At 32.5% G+C, this 18,364-nt stretch overlaps 2 protein-coding genes and 1 long non-coding RNA gene across 5 annotated transcripts; 2 read left to right on the top strand and 1 right to left on the bottom strand.

Annotated features, from left to right (window-relative positions):
• The first annotated feature begins 4,210 nt into the window (after nt 1-4,210).
• LOC107177398 (uncharacterized) lies at nt 4,211-5,842 on the top strand. Its single transcript, XR_001508484.3, has 2 exons — nt 4,211-5,061; nt 5,606-5,842. It is a non-coding gene; the product is annotated as an uncharacterized LOC107177398 (long non-coding RNA).
• A 513-nt stretch (nt 5,843-6,355) lies between these two features.
• On the bottom strand, nt 6,356-11,029 carry LOC102621788 (oxysterol-binding protein-related protein 3A). The gene is made up of 10 exons (XM_006480775.4): nt 10,796-11,029; nt 10,096-10,189; nt 9,620-9,736; nt 9,446-9,518; nt 9,023-9,141; nt 8,680-8,801; nt 7,679-7,855; nt 7,236-7,380; nt 6,928-7,106; nt 6,356-6,740 (listed from the first exon to the last, which is right to left on the bottom strand). Exons 1-10 carry the CDS (start codon nt 10,891-10,893, stop codon nt 6,494-6,496), a joined length of 1,371 nt encoding a protein of 456 aa, XP_006480838.1. The 5' UTR covers nt 10,894-11,029; the 3' UTR covers nt 6,356-6,493.
• A 4,189-nt stretch (nt 11,030-15,218) lies between these two features.
• On the top strand, nt 15,219-18,327 carry LOC102621290 (RHOMBOID-like protein 1). Of its 3 annotated transcripts, none has more exons than XM_025099710.2 (6): nt 15,219-15,894; nt 15,999-16,162; nt 16,362-16,525; nt 16,613-16,869; nt 17,452-17,566; nt 17,965-18,327. In XM_025099710.2, exons 1-6 carry the CDS (start codon nt 15,554-15,556, stop codon nt 18,085-18,087), a joined length of 1,164 nt encoding a protein of 387 aa, XP_024955478.1. In that variant the 5' UTR covers nt 15,219-15,553; the 3' UTR covers nt 18,088-18,327. The 3 variants fall into 3 exon arrangements, with proteins under 3 accessions (XP_024955478.1, XP_006480836.1, XP_006480837.1); XM_006480773.3 differs by having other exon boundaries at nt 15,223-15,894; nt 17,440-17,566; XM_006480774.4 differs by having other exon boundaries at nt 15,772-15,916; nt 17,440-17,566.
• The last annotated feature ends 37 nt before the right edge of the window (nt 18,328-18,364 follow it).

Here is an 18,364-nt window from a genome sequence, read left to right as displayed (position 1 = left end):
TCTTCACCCCAAGTGTTTCTCACACTTGTACACTCACAATTTGATGAGAAATGAAAATCACAATAATGAAACTCTCTTTAAGAGTGGATAAACAAATTATAGCTCAATGATAATTCAACAAATGATGATTCACGAAATGGAAGCTCAATATATGTTATATGATCTTGTTTTTCCTTGTATTCGTTCTTAAAATGAAGTTGGAGTTGAGTTTTTATAGTTAAAGTCCGAAAACTAGCCGTTATAGGCAAATTCCAGCGCCCAAGCGGTTAGCGCTTGATTTATCCAGCTAGCCGCTCATGAACAGTGATATTACCGTTATTTTTTAATTTTGCTACAGTAACACTGTTCACTAAAATTATATTTTGGCCCAAAACTTTCTATAATTATACTACGGACTAAAACGTCATAAAACTTTACAAATAGGTCTAATTTCAGAATTTCCTAATAATAGTTGTCTTTCCAAAACTTTTTGAAATTATGATATGGCCCCAAAGATATTATTCTTTCGCAAAAAGGTCTTTTTCAACATAATACCCATATTTTTTAAAGTTCTCAAAACCTTTCACTTTAGTCTAAAATATTCATAAATTATAGTATAGCCCAAAACATTTCAAATGTTTGTAAAAAGGTCCAACTCCGAAATTCAATAATAATACTTATTAAAATAAAAGATTTCAAAACTTTGCATTTAAGTCCAAATTACTCAAAACCACAAGGTACTTTATCTTATAAAAATAAAACCTTTTAGTTCATAAAAAGTAATTAATTAAATTAATCTCTTGAGCTTCTCAAATGCTAAATCATGCATCAATTAAATCATACCGGCTTTACAAGAATTTATCGCACTAATTTGTCGGTTGAGCTCTAAACTTTATTCTTGATTTCGCCGTTGTCCGTTAAGTGTTTTGAGCTTGATTTCACTTGATTCACTTGCATAAATATTACCCTTCAAAAACTAGTGAAAATGTGAAATACAATATCTATTAAATCACTTAATACATATGTTTGTTATCATCAAAATTACATTATGTGTAGCCCTTTAGGCTAACACACCAATCTTATTAGATCACGATCCGTCACCAATGATCTTCTAAGTTATGACTCAATATTGATCTGCACTTGACGTGTGGGGCCTTTATCGCTACTAAAAGCAACTAGTAAGAGAAAATATTTCTCTCAAAATTAGAGAGAGAAAATATTTTTCTCTGATCCGTATAATGTGGCTACTTACTTTTTTTTAGAGAAAATAAGCCATTTTATATCTCAATTTGATAGAAACCCTAGGCTCCATATTTATTAATTTTTTAATTCTATTAAATCACATTTGATTTAAATTAAAAAATAATAAAACTAAAAGTGACGTTACTTGTTCTTGTGTTATAAGGTCCCATATTATAAATAACACAAGTCCCCTTACACACAAGCATATCAAATAGAGTCTCTCACTAAATAATATATTTAAGCAGTTAATCCAAATAGCTAGTTATCTTCCTTATTAATTTAATAGCGGTGCAATCAATTAAATGAGCTAACCCGAGGATTATATGGGTACATACAATAGTAGCTACAATAATTAGGCATGTAATTAAACTAGCTCAATTATTTAATTTCAAATCTACTCCACTAAAAGATTGAAATTGACCTCCATAATTTTATGTTATCTATGATAGTATTTTCGAATAATATTTCGACCCATGCCACATTGATTTTTTTACTGCATAATTCTTTCTACCACATCGTTAATTAAATCGATATCTCAATTGTCAAATCAATTTAATTACATCTTGTTCCTTGATACTTACTGATTTTCTCTAATGATCATTTTCAACGTACTAAATATGTTGACACACTCTGGCCAGAGAATTCTATGATCAAGTGCCGAAAACTCATCAAAAGATGTGTTGTACAAATTCTATATTGTTAATCTATAACTCCAATAGTTATAATTGCTCCCACCAAGATACCGGGTGATCTTGACTACAAGTGTGTGTCGTGCCCATTGGTAACTCAAATGGAATAACAAATTACAATCATGAAATCATAACTAACTCAAGATTAATATTACAATAAAATCAATACCTATGAGAAATGAGAATTGATAAGTCTGACAGTTATTATAAAATTAATTAAATCTCATATGTGATCATGTTCAATATACTCGTACTACATCAATAAATTCATACATGATTAAAATAAATCATTCAATAAATTTATTACAGTCTATACCTAAATAAAGTGTCCAACTTTATTTATCAACTGCGAACTTAATTTATTTAATCATAAGATAACTTATATTTATTTCTTCTGTGAATCTATATGGTGATCACATAAATACATATAATATGATTAAATGGATTTTACTCAAAATATTAATGCAATTAAAATATTTGAATAAAATATATTATTTATTTTATTAATCAAAAAAAATATTTATTACAATTAAATAAACTCATATACTTTTAAAGAGCATATTTTCCCAACATTGCCAAATAAGATTCAGAAAATGCAGCAATCTAAACTTTCTTAATTGTCACTATCTAAGAATAAATAATTCATCAAAATTTTAAGCTGGAAAAATCTATTGATCAACTGTAAAATCTTATCAGTAATCTGCAATTGTCAACTATGATTAGAATAAAAATTACTTTCTGCAATTGTCAACTATGATTAGAATAAAAATTACTTTCTATATTAAAAAAAAAAATGAATGTAGTGGTAGAGACAGAGATGCTTACAGTCAAAAGGGCATTGAAGAAAATTCACCTCGTACCCTATAGCCTTCAGTTCTTGCTTTATTTTTAAACAAATCAATGAACTTTCATTACGATCGAACTGTACCTCTCGGACATCAAAATGTTCCAATTAAAAATAGAATATTTGCCTGAAAACAGACAGCCTTTAGCAAAATCAAACACATTAAACTTTATCTAAACAGTTAATTCGATTATACATTTAGTCATTTACAGTTATTTTTCTGTCTGATGACTGATCAACCAAAAACCTCCTGAAAAACACCCATCTGCTTTTTCTTAAACCCACTAAAAAACTCTTGCCGCATTTAAATTAAAGACTTTGTGAGCTTTCTTTGACCCATGAAGCTTTTGACTGGAATAACCGGTGGCAGCATATGAGTTTAACGCTAGCTACGGTTGAGACAAAACAGTTGATCATTTCCTTCCGTTCGGGATGATTAACTCCTCGTTCTACAGTTGACACGTGGTGGCCTTTCCTTGCTTCGGGGTTAATCTTGTCTCATTCACATAAAAACACACATTTTAGTTTGGAGAACATTGCCGTCAATTTAAGCCTTTTTGTGCGTGTTTTTTGGACGTGTGAAATGCTTTCAAGTTACTACTTACGTTATTACAACATTGAATGATATTTTGATGTTATTAAGGTGATCCGGAAAAGAACTTGCTTCCCATGTTTTTTTTTCTAACCCTCTCTCTATGTCCATCAATTAAAGCAATATTTCTTTTTCCCTTATTAAAGTTCTTAATTTGGTATGCACAAAATGTGTCCAATTTTGCCAGTTAAAACCATATTGAATCGTTTCTTTAATCAACCCAAGCACAATCCCCACTGAATCATCCAAGAATCTTGGTTGTTGCTAAAGAATATTAGGTGGTCAAGATTTATGCGTGAGTTAAAATCAGATTTCATAAGGTCACTCTTGAGATTGAGACAAAGCTTATGTCCGAAATAATGGTGCGTTTACTTTTTGGATTAAGTAATTGGAATTTAGAATTTAAATAATTAATGGTGGTGTTTACTTCATAAAATTGAGGCATGAATCAGAATCAAAATCATCAAACCCACCACAATTTTGAAATGAGAAATGAAAGATTGATTCTCATGGGGGGTTAATAATGAGTCTCTCATTCCCTAGACTTTCAATTCTACCCCCTTTACATTTCAATATTCTCAAAATACCCCAGTTAATAATAATAATAATAATAATAATAATAATGTCATTATTATTATTTTAATATTATTTATTCAAATTTATTAATTTTTATTTATTATAATAATAATAATGACATTATTATTAGTATTATTAACTATTGTTGTTATTATTTTATATTATTATTGTTGTCGTTTTAATTAATATTATTGTCATTATTATTAAGGACTTTTTAATAATTTATAACAATTTAATTCATTCTGATTCTAATTATAAGACAAAGAAAACATATTAATAGCTTATCAAACATATTATTCGATTCATATAATTTAAATAAATAATTTCTTTCAATTTCAAATTCTTACTCTCGTTTCTATCTATTCCAATTTCAATTTAGTAAATGCACCATGAAAAAGGCAAGAGCCAAAATACGAAAAACAAGATCGTGATGCCACGTGGCTCGCAGATTTTCTACCCACTATACAAATAACGGTTTACATATCTCAAAATTTGCGTGACAATTATAATTTTAACAGTCCCTTCCATGTGAAGCCTCTGGGCAAGTCAATCCAGCTCAATTAGCCAAGAACCCAACACAGGGACTAAATAATAGAATAATAGACAATTATCTACAGACCACTTATTTTTTTCATATTTTTTTAAAAATACACAATTCTTTTTTTTTTTGGTGAATTCCAATCCGTCCACTTCCATTTCTATGCCGATATAACTTTGCTGATGTCATAGGGCTAAAATGGTCATTTCATCATGTACAACAAAAAACGACATTGTTTAACTTGGTCATCAATTCTTCTTCTTTGGGATTGGAAGCCGCAGACAGAAATCAATTCTTCTTGGTTGAATTTCACCTAAAATTACATTTTCTTACACCCATCCACTTCTGTTTATACGCTCTTATAACTTTACTGATGTCAAAAGGCTAAAATTGTCATTTCATCCTGTACAACAAAAAACGACGTTGTTTAACTTGGTCATCAATTCTTCTTCTTCGGGATTGGAAGCCGCAGACAGAAACCAAAGAATAACATCACAAAAATCTCAAAGCAAAGTATAAAAGCTCTCTCTCGCTGGCTTTATCTCTACTAAGACAAAACGCATCGTACCGCAATGCTCTTCGTTTTCGGCCTAAATAACAGGTTTCAAATTTTTTTTTTTTTTTAACTTTCCTTTTAGCTGAGATTCGATTTTTAGATAGTAATGAAATCGGCTTAAAAATAGAAAGTTGGGTTCTTTTGTAATTAATATTTTGTTACCTTAATTGAATGAATAATGGTTTGGGTTTTTGTGTTATTTATGAATTTTTTTATTTGTTTTTTACTTAATTTTCTTTTGGGTAAAATTGCTAGTTTTTGGGTTTTGTTTTATTGATGCTATGATTCAAAACATACACTACATTGTTTGTGCACGATTTATCATTGACTATTGGTTTCATCACTCTCAGTGCGGTATATTAACATCATTCTATATTCAATACAAATATTTTATTTTTGAAAAGTGGATGTGATCGCATTTGACATGTGTTATTTTTAATCTGCATTAGTGTTCTTTGATGCAATCTTAGCCTATGTAATTGAGTTGATATAATGGTGTTAAAATTTGTGTAACAATAAAAGAATTGCTTATCTGCTATTGTGCGTCTTTTTTGATGAAGTTTTTCTCACTTTCATGATATGGCAACAGAAAGTGGGAAAAGCTTTGCGAGGAGAGACTGTCTCTGGAGATTGACCAGATGCTGCGTTTGTTTGAATGAATGAATGGGGCTGTTGGATGTTTGAATGTGTAGATTCTGTGTTTGAATATGGTATGGTTGTAAGCTTCAATGTGTAAAACTGTCATTTTATATTTGGAGGCAAAAAAGTCATTATCTAGGGTAAAACTGTAATTTTATATTTAGGGATAAAAAAGTCATTTAACTAATATTCCGCTAGTTCTCTTCACAGTATGAAAACAGAGGTGGACGGATGCAAAAAAATATAACTTCAGGTGGAATTCAACCAAAAGAAGAAAAAATTGTATATTTTTTTAAAAACACCACAACATGAAAATGGAGGTGGACGAATGCAAAAAAAATATAACTTCAGATGGAATTTAACCAAAAGAAGAAAGAATTGTATATTTAAAAAAAACGAACAAAAAAAAATAATCGGTAGATAATTGCCCTAGAATAATTTCATCAATGGAAAAACAATGGAAATAATAAAAAAAAAAGGAAAAATATGAATACAACCTGGACAGATTGCAGGACTAGCAACTTCTAAATATAAGGCAAGTGTTAAGTTACATGTAATGTAACTTACACCCACTCACATAAACAGTGAGTGGACCTCACACCACCCACTGTTCATGTGAGTGGCGTAAGTTACATTGCATATAACTTAAGGGGATCCCAAATATAAAGGTAGAATGATGTGATTGAAGTTGGATGCAATGTCGACGAAAAACCAAGCTCCATTTTCCGATTTAAAAGATTCTATCACAATTGAAACTAGGTAACACAATAACAATAATACTGCATAAAGAATCAAATAATGCATAAAATACATCATAGGAAATCATTGCGTGATTTACTCATTCAGCAGCCGAGTCTTCATATTGCCACGGGTTGAACTCGGTTGTCTCAGGGTTAATCTCTCCAAGGCTTTCTGAATTATCTAGAGTAGCCCGAAGTTCAGAATACTTGCCATTGTACCGGTACACTTCCAAGTCACCCCAAGGAGTAGGGGTGACTTCATCACTAAGGTCAAACCATTTTGGAGTAAACATATCATCTTTGGCCTCACGGATTCTTTTTTCAGCTCTCTGTCTCTCCTCCAATCTATAACAGCATCAACAAAATAAAGACACAAGTTCTTTCATTATTCTTAAATCAAATGTGAAAAAGGAATCAATTTTGCCATATTAGAGACCTTTCTCTTTATGAAGATAAATTTAGTGCGTGCGTGTGTGTGTGTCTGTGTGTGTGTGTACGCGCGCGTGTGTGCGTGAGAGAGAGAGAGAGAGACCTGCTCTTCTCGGAACCAGCTTTGGAAAGGTCACCCTTCTCCAGTGCATATCTATCAGGACGTAAACGAGAATCTGATGGCAACAACTTCTTAGGAGCAGTGTCAAAGCTGTTTAACTTGTGCGTAAAATATGTGTACTGGTATTTGTCATCTTCAGGAGCATCAGCCACTCTCCAAACCTGCAAAACATTTCAAATTAGCTTAATTAAGGAAAAAAAAAGAGTTTCTCAGTCTGATGATTTAACACTATAAAACTTGGCCAAAAGAGGGTACAAACAACCAAAGAAACTCAAAATAACCAAACTGACCTCCTTCAATTCGGTGCCTGGAAGTGGCTCCCCCTCTGAGTCGCAGGGCTGGTAACTCATTGATTCATTCCATTTCCCAGTCATCAATATCTTGGGTTGTTCAGCAGCATCATATACATATCCATCCACTTCATAGCGACCAGCTCTGAAAAAGACATGTTTACTTTAAAAACCAACATAACATAATTATGATCTAAAGCTATCTTGGAATAAATTAGGAAAAGAAATCACAACTTGAGCTACTTTAATATTCCTTTCTTTTCATATACAAACCTGCAGGATCTAGTCATATGTTTTTGAAACATTATGAGATACATATCACCACTAAACATTACTTACGCCAAAAAATTGACAATGCTGGTATTTGCTAAAATCAGCAAGCATGTATAATATCCAATTACTAGCTGAGGAGCTCAATATTAACAGGGAAAAAGAAATAGTACCCAAACCATCCACATGGTTGAAAATATAACACAACTTTGTCGCCCGTGGTCAAGTTAGTCATGACCATATCCCCCGGTGAATCAATCCAAGTTCGTCCAAAAATTAAATTGTGAACCTTTGTGGGAGGGGGCACCAAATCGAGAACCACCCCATCTCTTTTAAGTGTCACACGTGTCCTGCACAAAAGAATTACTCCAGAAACTAAGTACATAAACAACATTCGAAGTCTTCTTACACATGAACAAAGATACAGAGAGATAATCTTCCAAGTTAAAAAATTAATTAGTTGTGAATTTCATTTATACACAGAAGGGAATTTCACAACATGGGAATTATAATCTTGCAAGCTAAAATGTACTAGGTCATCAATTTCATTCAGTACACAGAAATAACTCACAAATGGGAGAAAAATATATTTCAAAACAGTACACTTGTGAGAGCAGAATATTATGCCCAGTTCCTGCCTATGTGAATGCACTCAAAGAACTCCTTTGCCCCTTGGATCTATCAGAGGATTGTGTCGAATCAGCAGAAGCAAACTGGGTCTCAAGTTTAAATAACTCCCATTTTGGACAACTCTAATTCAAGTGTGGGTAAAATGGCAAAAAATCATATATTTTTAGAAACTAGGGCATAGAAACGTCACTTCTCTAAACATATCAATTGTATGCTACATTTAAGCATCTTCAAACCAAAATCAATAATTGCAAGTTAGAGAGAGAGAGAGACAGACAGACAAATTAATCACAATTACACTTACAATGTGTGATGCTAATAAGGTGAAAGCTTCCTGACTATTGTTATCAAACAAAACTTCCCAAAAAAAAAAATTGGGACCTTTATTTGTACGAAATAAAAACTAGAAACCAGAGAACAAAAACAAGTTCACATTTGCAATGTGACACACATTAACATCAAGAACTTCATTGAGATTTTAAAGCTATTATAAGATATCAGCAAAAATCTAGCCCTAGAAATTAACAAACGATATTTGTATTACCTTCCAACTGGATAAACATCAATCGAGTTTCCTAAAAATTTTGTTCTCAACTTTGAAGTCACATCATAAATGAAGTGCTCATTTTCGGCATGACCAGCACTCATTGGGGGGTGATGACTAACCTGAAACAGAAATATGAATTAGAGGGACTCAAAAACACGAATGACTTTAATAAATAAATATGTGGGGGGCAGAGGTGGGGAAGACTAGGAATACTAACTTTTTTTAAAGATAACTCCACTAAAATCTAAGCCATATACAAAAGGGAATAAAAGCTCATTGCCACAAAAAATCATCCAGAATAAAGAAAACTGATTAGAGAATTATGTCCAAGAAAACTCACTTGTTCAGCTATAAATGTAACACCACCATGATTAACCATTTCAAAAGTTTCACCAAGAACTGGATTAAATGGCTTCCAGGCCCGTCGATAGGCAAAGTAGATTGATAAAGCCCATGATGCTGCAATCAGCAACTGTGAGTCCCACAACTTATGAAATGCAAATATATAGACATAAAGTCCTCTCCAGGACATCCACATTTTCTTCCAATCTGAACCAAGATTTATTTGTACAAACAATTGCTAAAGGAATAAAAAGAATATTCAACTTCTTTGTGTATAGAGTTGCATCATCATCAAAATTGACAATTTTTTGTCTTTAACAATTCTTGGTACGAAGAATTGTTTGTCCAGATTTTACAAAAATGTGGATACAGCATTGAGAGGTAGACCCAAATAGACAGAGGGGTTCAGTATAATTCTTACAAGCATATACCAATCTCATGTATGGATCCTCGCATTCATCTGCCAGATCCAGAAGGTGGGAGTACTCCATCAACTGGCAAAACAACGTACAGTTTACAAAATCCTACGGACGTAAAAACTCAAAATAAAAGAACAACTAAATTGCAGAACTGTTGCAATTCAGAAAACACAAACCTCTGCCATTCTCTGCAGCACTGAATTTGGCTCTGAAATAAATACAGGAAGAGTCACCAACGATTGAACATCAGCACCTATATACTTTTGCATCATCTTCCAGTAATTGTCCCTTTCCTGGAAAATAAAAGAATCTAGAAATGAAGATGCAGCCAAAGAAAAATCATTTTCTGCCAGATATAGGTACAGATGCATTTGAACATCATAACTAATGTTCTATTCTATCAGTGTATGCTATATCACTGTCAAATAAATGTGGCACATCACAGGACAACAAAAACTTTGATTCACCAACTAAAAAATGCACACAATACATTTGCACAGAACCTCGGCAATTGCCTTATGTTTTTCTTGTGAAGACTGATACAAGACAAGGACTCAAGATTATGACAAAACCATGATCCTAGGGCGTATTGCATATGATACAATCATAAACTTCGGAAATAAAACAAGAGGTAAAGTAATCTGCTCCTCACCTCCTGTTTCCATCTTCCTCTTCTTGCTTCATCTTCAGCATCTTCCGTGCTCCCTTCAGGATTAACAACTTCCAGCCCTTCATAGCCCAATAAACTAAAGAACAGAAACACCATATCATCAAGTCACCATTTGAGAAAGAAGTGACAGAAAGACCAAATGATAGGTATCCTACACTAAAGAAACTCATAAGATGATAAGGATAATATGTAAAAGCAAATGACTGACCTAATTTCTTCACCAACTCAATAATTCAAAAGAACAAGTGCTATACCACAACAGTCTATTTTAGCAGAAGTAATAGTTACAGCTAATCGAGTTACATGATTAATTCAAACTAAGCATGTATATTTGGAACAATTGTGCTTCTGCTTAACTTCCAAAGCATAACAGCTATAGTGATTTCATTTCAAACCAACTTAATCTCAAATTTACCCTAAATAAGGTTGATCTATGGGCGTACTTCGAGCACAAGGCAAAATGACTATTGTTATAATAATAATAACATTAGTTACAGCATCAATCACAAGATCAAGCAACTAATTGGAGCACATAGAGCCGAAATACGAATCTCATGAAGCAAAATCAACGTACAATTTATATATACAACCCTAACATGCTAAAATTAGAAGCTGAAGCACTGAAACTCAAAATCAAATCAGCTGATAGATATCAAATCGGAATCGGAATATGAATATATACCCGTTGACCGATTTACTCATGGCGGAGCCGATAGTCGACCAACCGGCGGCGATGGAGGCGAAGAAACCGCCGCCTTGCTTAGATCCATCGGAAGCCATGTCTCAATTAACAATCTCAGGAGAAAATACTCGCAGCTATCGAATGAATACGTAGCTTAGAGAGAATAGAGAGAGAGACGTTTTAATGGGGGCGCCTGATTTTTAAGATATGGGGAATTTTTTTTTTTAATTATTATTATTTTATAGATCAACAGCTTGGACTGGCAAATATGCTTGTTGGCGGTTCTTTGATTTCAAGTCAAAAAGGAGACCTCTCAAAGCGCGTGGCTTCCCATTTCTTGAAATACGTTCACGCGTTTATTGGAGAGCGTGGGATATATGACTATCGTTGTAAATATCTAGGGGATAATAACATCCGGATCCCTAATATTTTTTAGGTTTTCTCTAATAATTAGATAGTTCGTCTTTTCTTCTTTTTTATTTTTATATCATAAATACATAATATACAAATTTACGAATAGGTATATCAAAAGTTTTAATTAGACTTGAAGTTTAGTCCAATCTCTTTCAGGATCTATATTTGATATATTATAGTTAAAGTTAAGCATGGATATTCAAAAATTTCATTATATTCTCCAATTTAATGTTCTTGAGAGTTTGTCTCGATATATCATAGTTAAAATTCAATCTGAATATTAAGAAATTCTATTGTATTATAGTTAAAATATTGCCAAGATATTTATACTACCAAAGGAATAAAAAAATTACTCTCGCATAGCATGAGGAGAAGATTCAAACTATCAGCTTCAGTTAAAAAATAATGAAGTATCTACCATTAGACTAAAAAATAGTTGATAATTATATACATTGTCAATTTAGATTAAATAAGCCCTTAATTCCTATGGACATTAACTATTAAATTCATTGAGTTTTGCTCACATTAAGCATATGACTCTTTTGATAAAATGATGAACTCCCAAGAGTCTAGTGTAGAGGTGGGCAATCCAATTAAGTTTAATTGAACCAAATCAGAGCTGAAATTTATTTTGGATTAGGTTCGATTTGGGTTGACCGTTATTTTTCAAATGGGTTGCAAATTAATATCCAATCAATATATATATATATATATAAAGTGGTTGTTAAGTTACATCATTATATAACATACATTAACCCAACAGTTGTTACTAGTAACATAAAAGTATAATCAACAAAACTAATTATGTGTTACTAATAATAACTATTAGGTTGAAATATGTTACATAATTATGTAACTTAAGTAAGGTAAAAAAAAGTCAAAATCCTTAAGCTTAACCTAATCGGACAATAAATTGACACACACACCTACCAAGAACCAACCACACGCACTCACCCATTGAGAACATTAAGCTAATAAAGCCACCCAGTCGCTACCTTTTCCTTTGTTCAGGTGCACTGGTGCTCCTAACCATTACAATCACTATTGTCAAACTGAAACCAGACGTCGTTTGTAGCTTCTCTGCCTATGTTCGACCGCTATTGTACCTGCCTCAGTCTCCATTCATCCATCATTAGTTGTGAAAGTCACAAGATAAGGTTATTGGTAATAATCCTAATTATAATATTAGGATTTACTTGCGATTATAATATTTTATGGTGTATGATTTTGAGGATATTGTTGGCAAGTTTACTTTTTTTGCTTCAATAGCAATTTTTTATGTTAAATCTACGTTCTTATTCACATGAACTACAATCTTGAGATATATGCAAAATCATATGTGTTTTATGCATAATTTCATAATATCTTGGTGACAATAAATTTTATAAAAATCTTCCAAACTTGTACAATTCATTTCTAGAACTTAACCTATTTGTCTTGGGTGTTGATTGAAATGAATTATTAATCTTATTGTCATTTGGAGGATTTGTAAGTTAAGTAGTTTGCTACTTTGGTGTGTGTGTGTGTGCGCACACACTTCAATATTTACTTCCTTGGACTATTTAAATATTTGACTTTAGAATTCAAATTTTTATAACTAATTTTTATATTCATTTTGTTCATTATTGAGGCTAAATTTGAAATCTAATTTGGAACTTTAGGTTATAAATCGAATTGCAACCCAAACCAAGTTTGTAACCTAAAGTAAATATTCAATCCAATCTGAATGCTAACCCGAACATACAATCTAAACCGAATCAAAATTAGAACCGCTCCAAATAAAATTAAAATTGAAATCTAATTCTTTCTAGGTTCATGTTTACAATTCAATTTTGAATTCCCCACTCTAAATGGGTTGCAACTCGAACTAGAACTCAAACAACCTAAATCGAAACATGATTTATTCATCTCTTTAGTGGCAAAACTTTTTTGAGTCTTTGTATACATTATTGTGGATTGATCATTCTGACTATAGAGATTTAAGTTAAAAAATCACAAAATTGTTCTAAACGTGTTCTCATAGATTCATAAGTGTAAATATATCCATACTTTTTGTGTAATGTTCAAAAGAAAAATAAGGGTCAGAGACTGGTTTGATTAAATAGAGAAATTATGTCTTCATTCGAAAATTACAAAATAATTAAGGAGCTAAAAGTTACTACGCTAATATCCACTTTATGTTTGCTTCGTGGAAATTTGCCTAACGAGGCCAAGTCACAAGTGTACAAGTTGCAGTGCCGGCTACATGCGGCCAGGTACGGTGTGATGCACCTTCGCCGCCTTCAAAAGAGATTACGTGGACTCGTCAATCCGGGATTAATTTTTATGTGATCGTTTCACAGTTGATGGAATCCTAACCGTTCCATCTAAATACCGTTCAAACGCAATGCGGTGATCTGTCCCTACGTTTCCTTTATTTTAAGCGAAGTGGGGAAGTGAATGATTCAATAAGTGATTATCATATGAGTGATAACGCACTAATCTCGTACTGTAATGACCAGTAATAGAATAATTCAAAGAAAATTTCTAAAATCTACCAGTCATAGAAGCTTTTATTTCCTAATTCATGTTACATAAATTCATAGACAAGCAAATAAATAGTAAGTAATGTATAATTTATAAAGGCGATTTAGTAATAACATAAAAAGTCCATTAATTCATATAAATATTTATAGATATATTACCTTATACTTTGTTAGTATCACACAAATCTTTTTTTTTTCTTTTTCCTCATTAAAGATTGGCTTGCGCAGGATCAAGCTGCTTTAGGGCTAGTTTGGGATTACTGTAATTTTGAGAATAATTATTGTTAGCTATATTGTAGAAATAAGATAATCAATTAAGTATTTGGAAAATTTTATTTTTCAGAAATACTGTAAATTTTAAAACCAGTTATAAACGTTTGGTAAGTTTTATTGTTAAATTACTGAGAGAAAACAAATTACTAAAATATACATAATGTAAGATAAAATTTATTAATATATATAAAAACATGTACATACAATATTTTTAATTGTGTATCATAATAATTTTAACTAAAAATTAAATTTATAATATATTGATTTTAATTTTTAATTTTTTGTCTTAAAAAAATTGATAATTAAATTTCGAATATAGTGAAACAAATTTAATAATAATTCGAACAATAAATTGATCTTAAGAAATTAATATTGATAAATTATAACAAAAAATTTATTAAAATATTGATTTTGTTTCCAATTTGAATCAGGATAATTTTGGATTTATGTCATAATTTTAAGGATATTTATGGAATTTATTAAAGGATAAAATTGATTTTTAAAATCAAAATCTAAAAGTTAATTATTTCCTACTTTTCAAAATCAACTGTAGGAGAGGTTGATTTTGATAAAAATTATTTTGATTTTTTATATTTACCAAATACTAAAATTAATTTTTATGTTTTCAAAATTACTTTTAAACTTCCCAAAAACAATCTTAAACGGGCCCTTAGTGATTGTCATGATTAAAGTTTTCTGCCAATCTCGCCAAAATAATTAAAGCATAATTACGAAAATAAGAATGATAGAATTGTAAATTTTTGTATAAATTGATCTGATATAAATTTATGTGATATAAATTAATTGATTAGATGAAAATAAAAAATAATAAAAATAAATCCTATGAGTCAAGAATCATTTAACCTAATTAATAAAATTATATCAGATCAATTTATACAAAATATATTTACATAAAAAATTTGTAACTTTATTATTACTATTGCAATAATGTACACATAAGATACTTTAAAATATTTTAAAATTAAGTAGAAGCCATAAAGTTACTGGCCCTTGGACCTCGATAATTTATTAACGTAAATCATGTCAATTATTTCTATTTGAAACTTTCCGATTTGGAGCATAGTCAATTAGCCACTGTCACCACATCGGTCCATCTTTCATGTCTTTATGACGTAACAGGAAACAACTTGACCTTTATTTCCACAATATAAAACACAACCAAAATCTTGGCACATATACACTATTCATGATCGGAAGATGATAACAATGGTGCCCACGTGTCTTGATGTAATGAACTTTGAACCAACTTTTCTTTTGAATTAATTTTCCCCGTTCAGACACAAATATAATACAATAATAATAATTCCAAATTTCATGACCAAGCAATCTTTTACGTAACACAAAAGAAAAAATAATTTGTCAAAAGTTATTTAATTGGATTAGGAATTGAAGCAGGTGCAGATGATTTAGTTGGTAAGGCCGTTGACTTACCGCCGATTTTCTGTCTCTGTGTACACATTTGACGCCAATTTAGCGGCTTCTGCGCAAAAATTTTGATCAGTCCTGTTGCTCAAATTTTATTCCAATGGCTGCGAGAGAATCTCCACCGGGGATCCAAATCAAGGTCAGTTCAAAGGGCGGCGGCGGCAGCGGCAGCGGCAACACAGTACACCCAGTAGAAGAAATGGACCGGCCGGAAGGAGTCTCAGCACCACCGCCGGCTGTTTACGGAGAGATCAAGCATTCTAAGAAATGGGTCACTTGGTTAATCCCTTGTTTTGTGGTTGCAAATATTGCCATGTTCGTCATCACCATGTACGTCAACAATTGTCCCAAGAACTCGGTTTCTTGTGTTGCAAGATTTTTAGGTCGATTCTCGTTTCAGCCCTTCAAGGAGAATCCTCTTCTTGGTCCCTCTTCGGTTACGTAAGCACAATATTTTTCCAAAGTATGTTCGTATATGTAGTGTTTCTGCTTAATTTTGAAAACACGGCAGCTAAAGCAAACTAGTTGTCTGTTTATTGGTTTAGGTTGCAGAAGATGGGGGCTTTAGATGTGAGTAAAGTGGTTGACAAACACCAGGGGTGGCGGCTTATCACTTGCAATTGGTTACATGGAGGAGTTTTTCATATACTGGCAAATATGTTGAGCCTTTTAGTTATTGGAATTCGGCTCGAGCAAGAATTTGGGTTCAGTATGTATTTCTAGCCTGTGCATTTATTATGAAACTGGCACTTCTAAGTAATATACTAATAATGAATTTCAGAGAATTGACGACTTGCTTCTAGTTCAAATTGTTGACCTTGTGTGAGTTATCTTGTTGATCCATTATGCTTACTGAAATTTCCAATTCATATTGATACTCATCTTGGTCCAAACCCATTGTTTTACAGTTCGGGTTGGGTTGTTATATATCATCTCTGGATTTGGAGGGAGTTTGCTTTCAGCTCTGTTTATACAGTCAAATATCTCCGTTGGTGCTTCCGGTGCACTTTTTGGCTTACTTGGAAGCATGCTTTCTGAACTCATCACTAACTGGACAATATATACTAATAAGGTACTCACTGCAAGGGCTTTCTATTGACTATGTAAGTGAAGTTACACCGTTCATTCAATAATGTGCAATCTCCTGTGGCATGTTCAGATAGCAGCATTTTTGACTCTCGTGGTCATCATTGCAATCAATTTAGCTGTCGGAATCCTCCCGCATGTTGACAACTTTGCTCATATTGGAGGATTTATTTCTGGGTTTCTTCTCGGGTTTGTGTTTCTTATTCGCCCCCAGTTTGGATGGGTTGAACAGAGATATGCTCTGTCTGGTTATTCAGCTTTGTCTAGAAGAAAATTCAAGACGTATCAGTGCATACTCTGGATAGTTTCTCTCGTCCTTGTAATTGTTGGGTAAGCATTTGAAAACATTTTTTTTCATCCTTTGATTAAAATGCGTTTAAAAGACTGTTAAAAAGAACTTTGATTACTAAAAGTTACATTTGAAACTAGATAAGTTTGCTAAAGTACTCTGATATAGACTTGTCTGGTAATAGCTCTTTTAGTCTCTAGCCTCTAGACTCCAGGCTATTTTCAGTGTAGATCGTCTGAAGTAAAGTAAAGAATTCGTTGCTCAATTCTCCGCATTTCTGCACCTTTGATATTTATGGAGCAAGTAACTCCTCATCTTTCTCATTACTGGAAACCGAGCAAATTTTTTTCCACAACACTTCATCAAATATTTCCATTGTAAATTTCCCCTATTGGCCAGTAATTTATCCTGGTTTTTGCTTCTTGTGAACATAGAGTTGATTGTAGCTGATTTGGTATAATCACAGTCCGCGGCTGTAATTAATCTTCAGCAATGTAGTTTTCACCCATCGCTCTACGTCTCATCGCTGGAACTTTGAGTATCATATCGATATAGCTGGTGTTGTAAAATCTGAGTTGCTTTCAAATTACGAAGATGCGCTAACTTTGCAGGTTAACTCTCAGCTTGGTTATGCTTCTTCGAGGAGTTGATGCAAATGATCATTGTTCCTGGTGTCATTATTTGTCCTGTGTCCCTACTTCAAGATGGAGCTGTAGAACAGAGCCTGCGTTCTGCTCGGTAACTCTACTAATACTCTCTTTTCATTTCTGTTGTTTTCTTGACGTACTTTGATCATTATAAAAATTGAGATAAAATTTTAAAGGATCCCTTGTTGATTGGAGTGATTCGTCTAAATGGGTAGTTAATTTTCCCTAGAGTTAAAGGTTAAGGAAATGATGAGATGGTGGGTATGCAAATGCAAACATAATCAAGCAAGGTATCTGCAAGTCGTTGTAAATGATGAAATTTATTGAACAAAATGAGAGCAAATGTGTTCCAAGTTTCTGTCAATATGTGAGATTGATTTGTCTATGCCAATGCACATTTGGAACAGAAGAGAAGAGACTTGTTTCTGAAATTGTCGTCTCTAATTAATTATACGTGTCATGTTTTGATTCGTGTAAATATTACTGCAGACCACCCAAGATGGTAACCAGCTAAATGTAACGTGCTCGAGCAATGGAAAATCCAACCTTTACATTTTGTCAAATCCAAGCAGTTCCCAGATCCAAAGTTTGTGCACTGAGCTTTGCAGCTGACGTTGTATGCTGAAGACACAAGACTGATATAGAAGTTGACAGTAGTTGTTTAGAGTGTGTACACAAAAGACTGCAATTCTATTTTCCCGGATACCATTTTAGTTCACATTATACAGGCTCTATCCCCTTCTTGTATTGTTTTTATTTTGTAAATTTCCTTTAGACTCTTTTCATATGTTTACTCAATGTTCAATTTCTGAGAGCCTGTGAATATTGGCAGATCAGAATCTCTTTGTGATTGATGGGGTGTACACAGTTTATATACGGGGTGTATTCA

The sequence above is a fragment of the Citrus sinensis genome, chromosome 6, assembly GCF_022201045.2.
Source record: "Citrus sinensis cultivar Valencia sweet orange chromosome 6, DVS_A1.0, whole genome shotgun sequence".
NCBI classification, from domain to species: domain Eukaryota; kingdom Viridiplantae; phylum Streptophyta; class Magnoliopsida; order Sapindales; family Rutaceae; genus Citrus; species Citrus sinensis.
The sequence above is the reverse complement of the archived record's forward strand: the minus strand, read 5'-3'. Positions and strand labels throughout refer to the sequence as shown.

Excerpts from the sequence above, each read along its gene's own strand:
- LOC102621788 (XM_006480775.4), bottom strand. The coding sequence starts at position 10,893 with ATGGCTTCCGATGGATCTAAGCAAGGCGGCGGTTTCTTCGCCTCCATC. Across the intron at positions 10,190-10,795 it reads ATGAGTAAATCGGTCAACGG|TTTATTGGGCTATGAAGGGC; the intron begins GTATATATTCAT and ends TCTGTTCTTTAG. Across the intron at positions 7,856-8,679 it reads GATGTTTATCCAGTTGGAAG|GACACGTGTGACACTTAAAA; the intron begins GTAATACAAATA and ends TCTTTTGTGCAG.
- LOC102621290 (XM_006480773.3), top strand. The coding sequence starts at position 15,554 with ATGGCTGCGAGAGAATCTCCACCGGGGATCCAAATCAAGGTCAGTTCA. Across the intron at positions 16,163-16,361 it reads CGAGCAAGAATTTGGGTTCA|TTCGGGTTGGGTTGTTATAT; the intron begins GTATGTATTTCT and ends ATTGTTTTACAG. Across the intron at positions 16,870-17,439 it reads CTCGTCCTTGTAATTGTTGG|GTTAACTCTCAGCTTGGTTA; the intron begins GTAAGCATTTGA and ends CTAACTTTGCAG.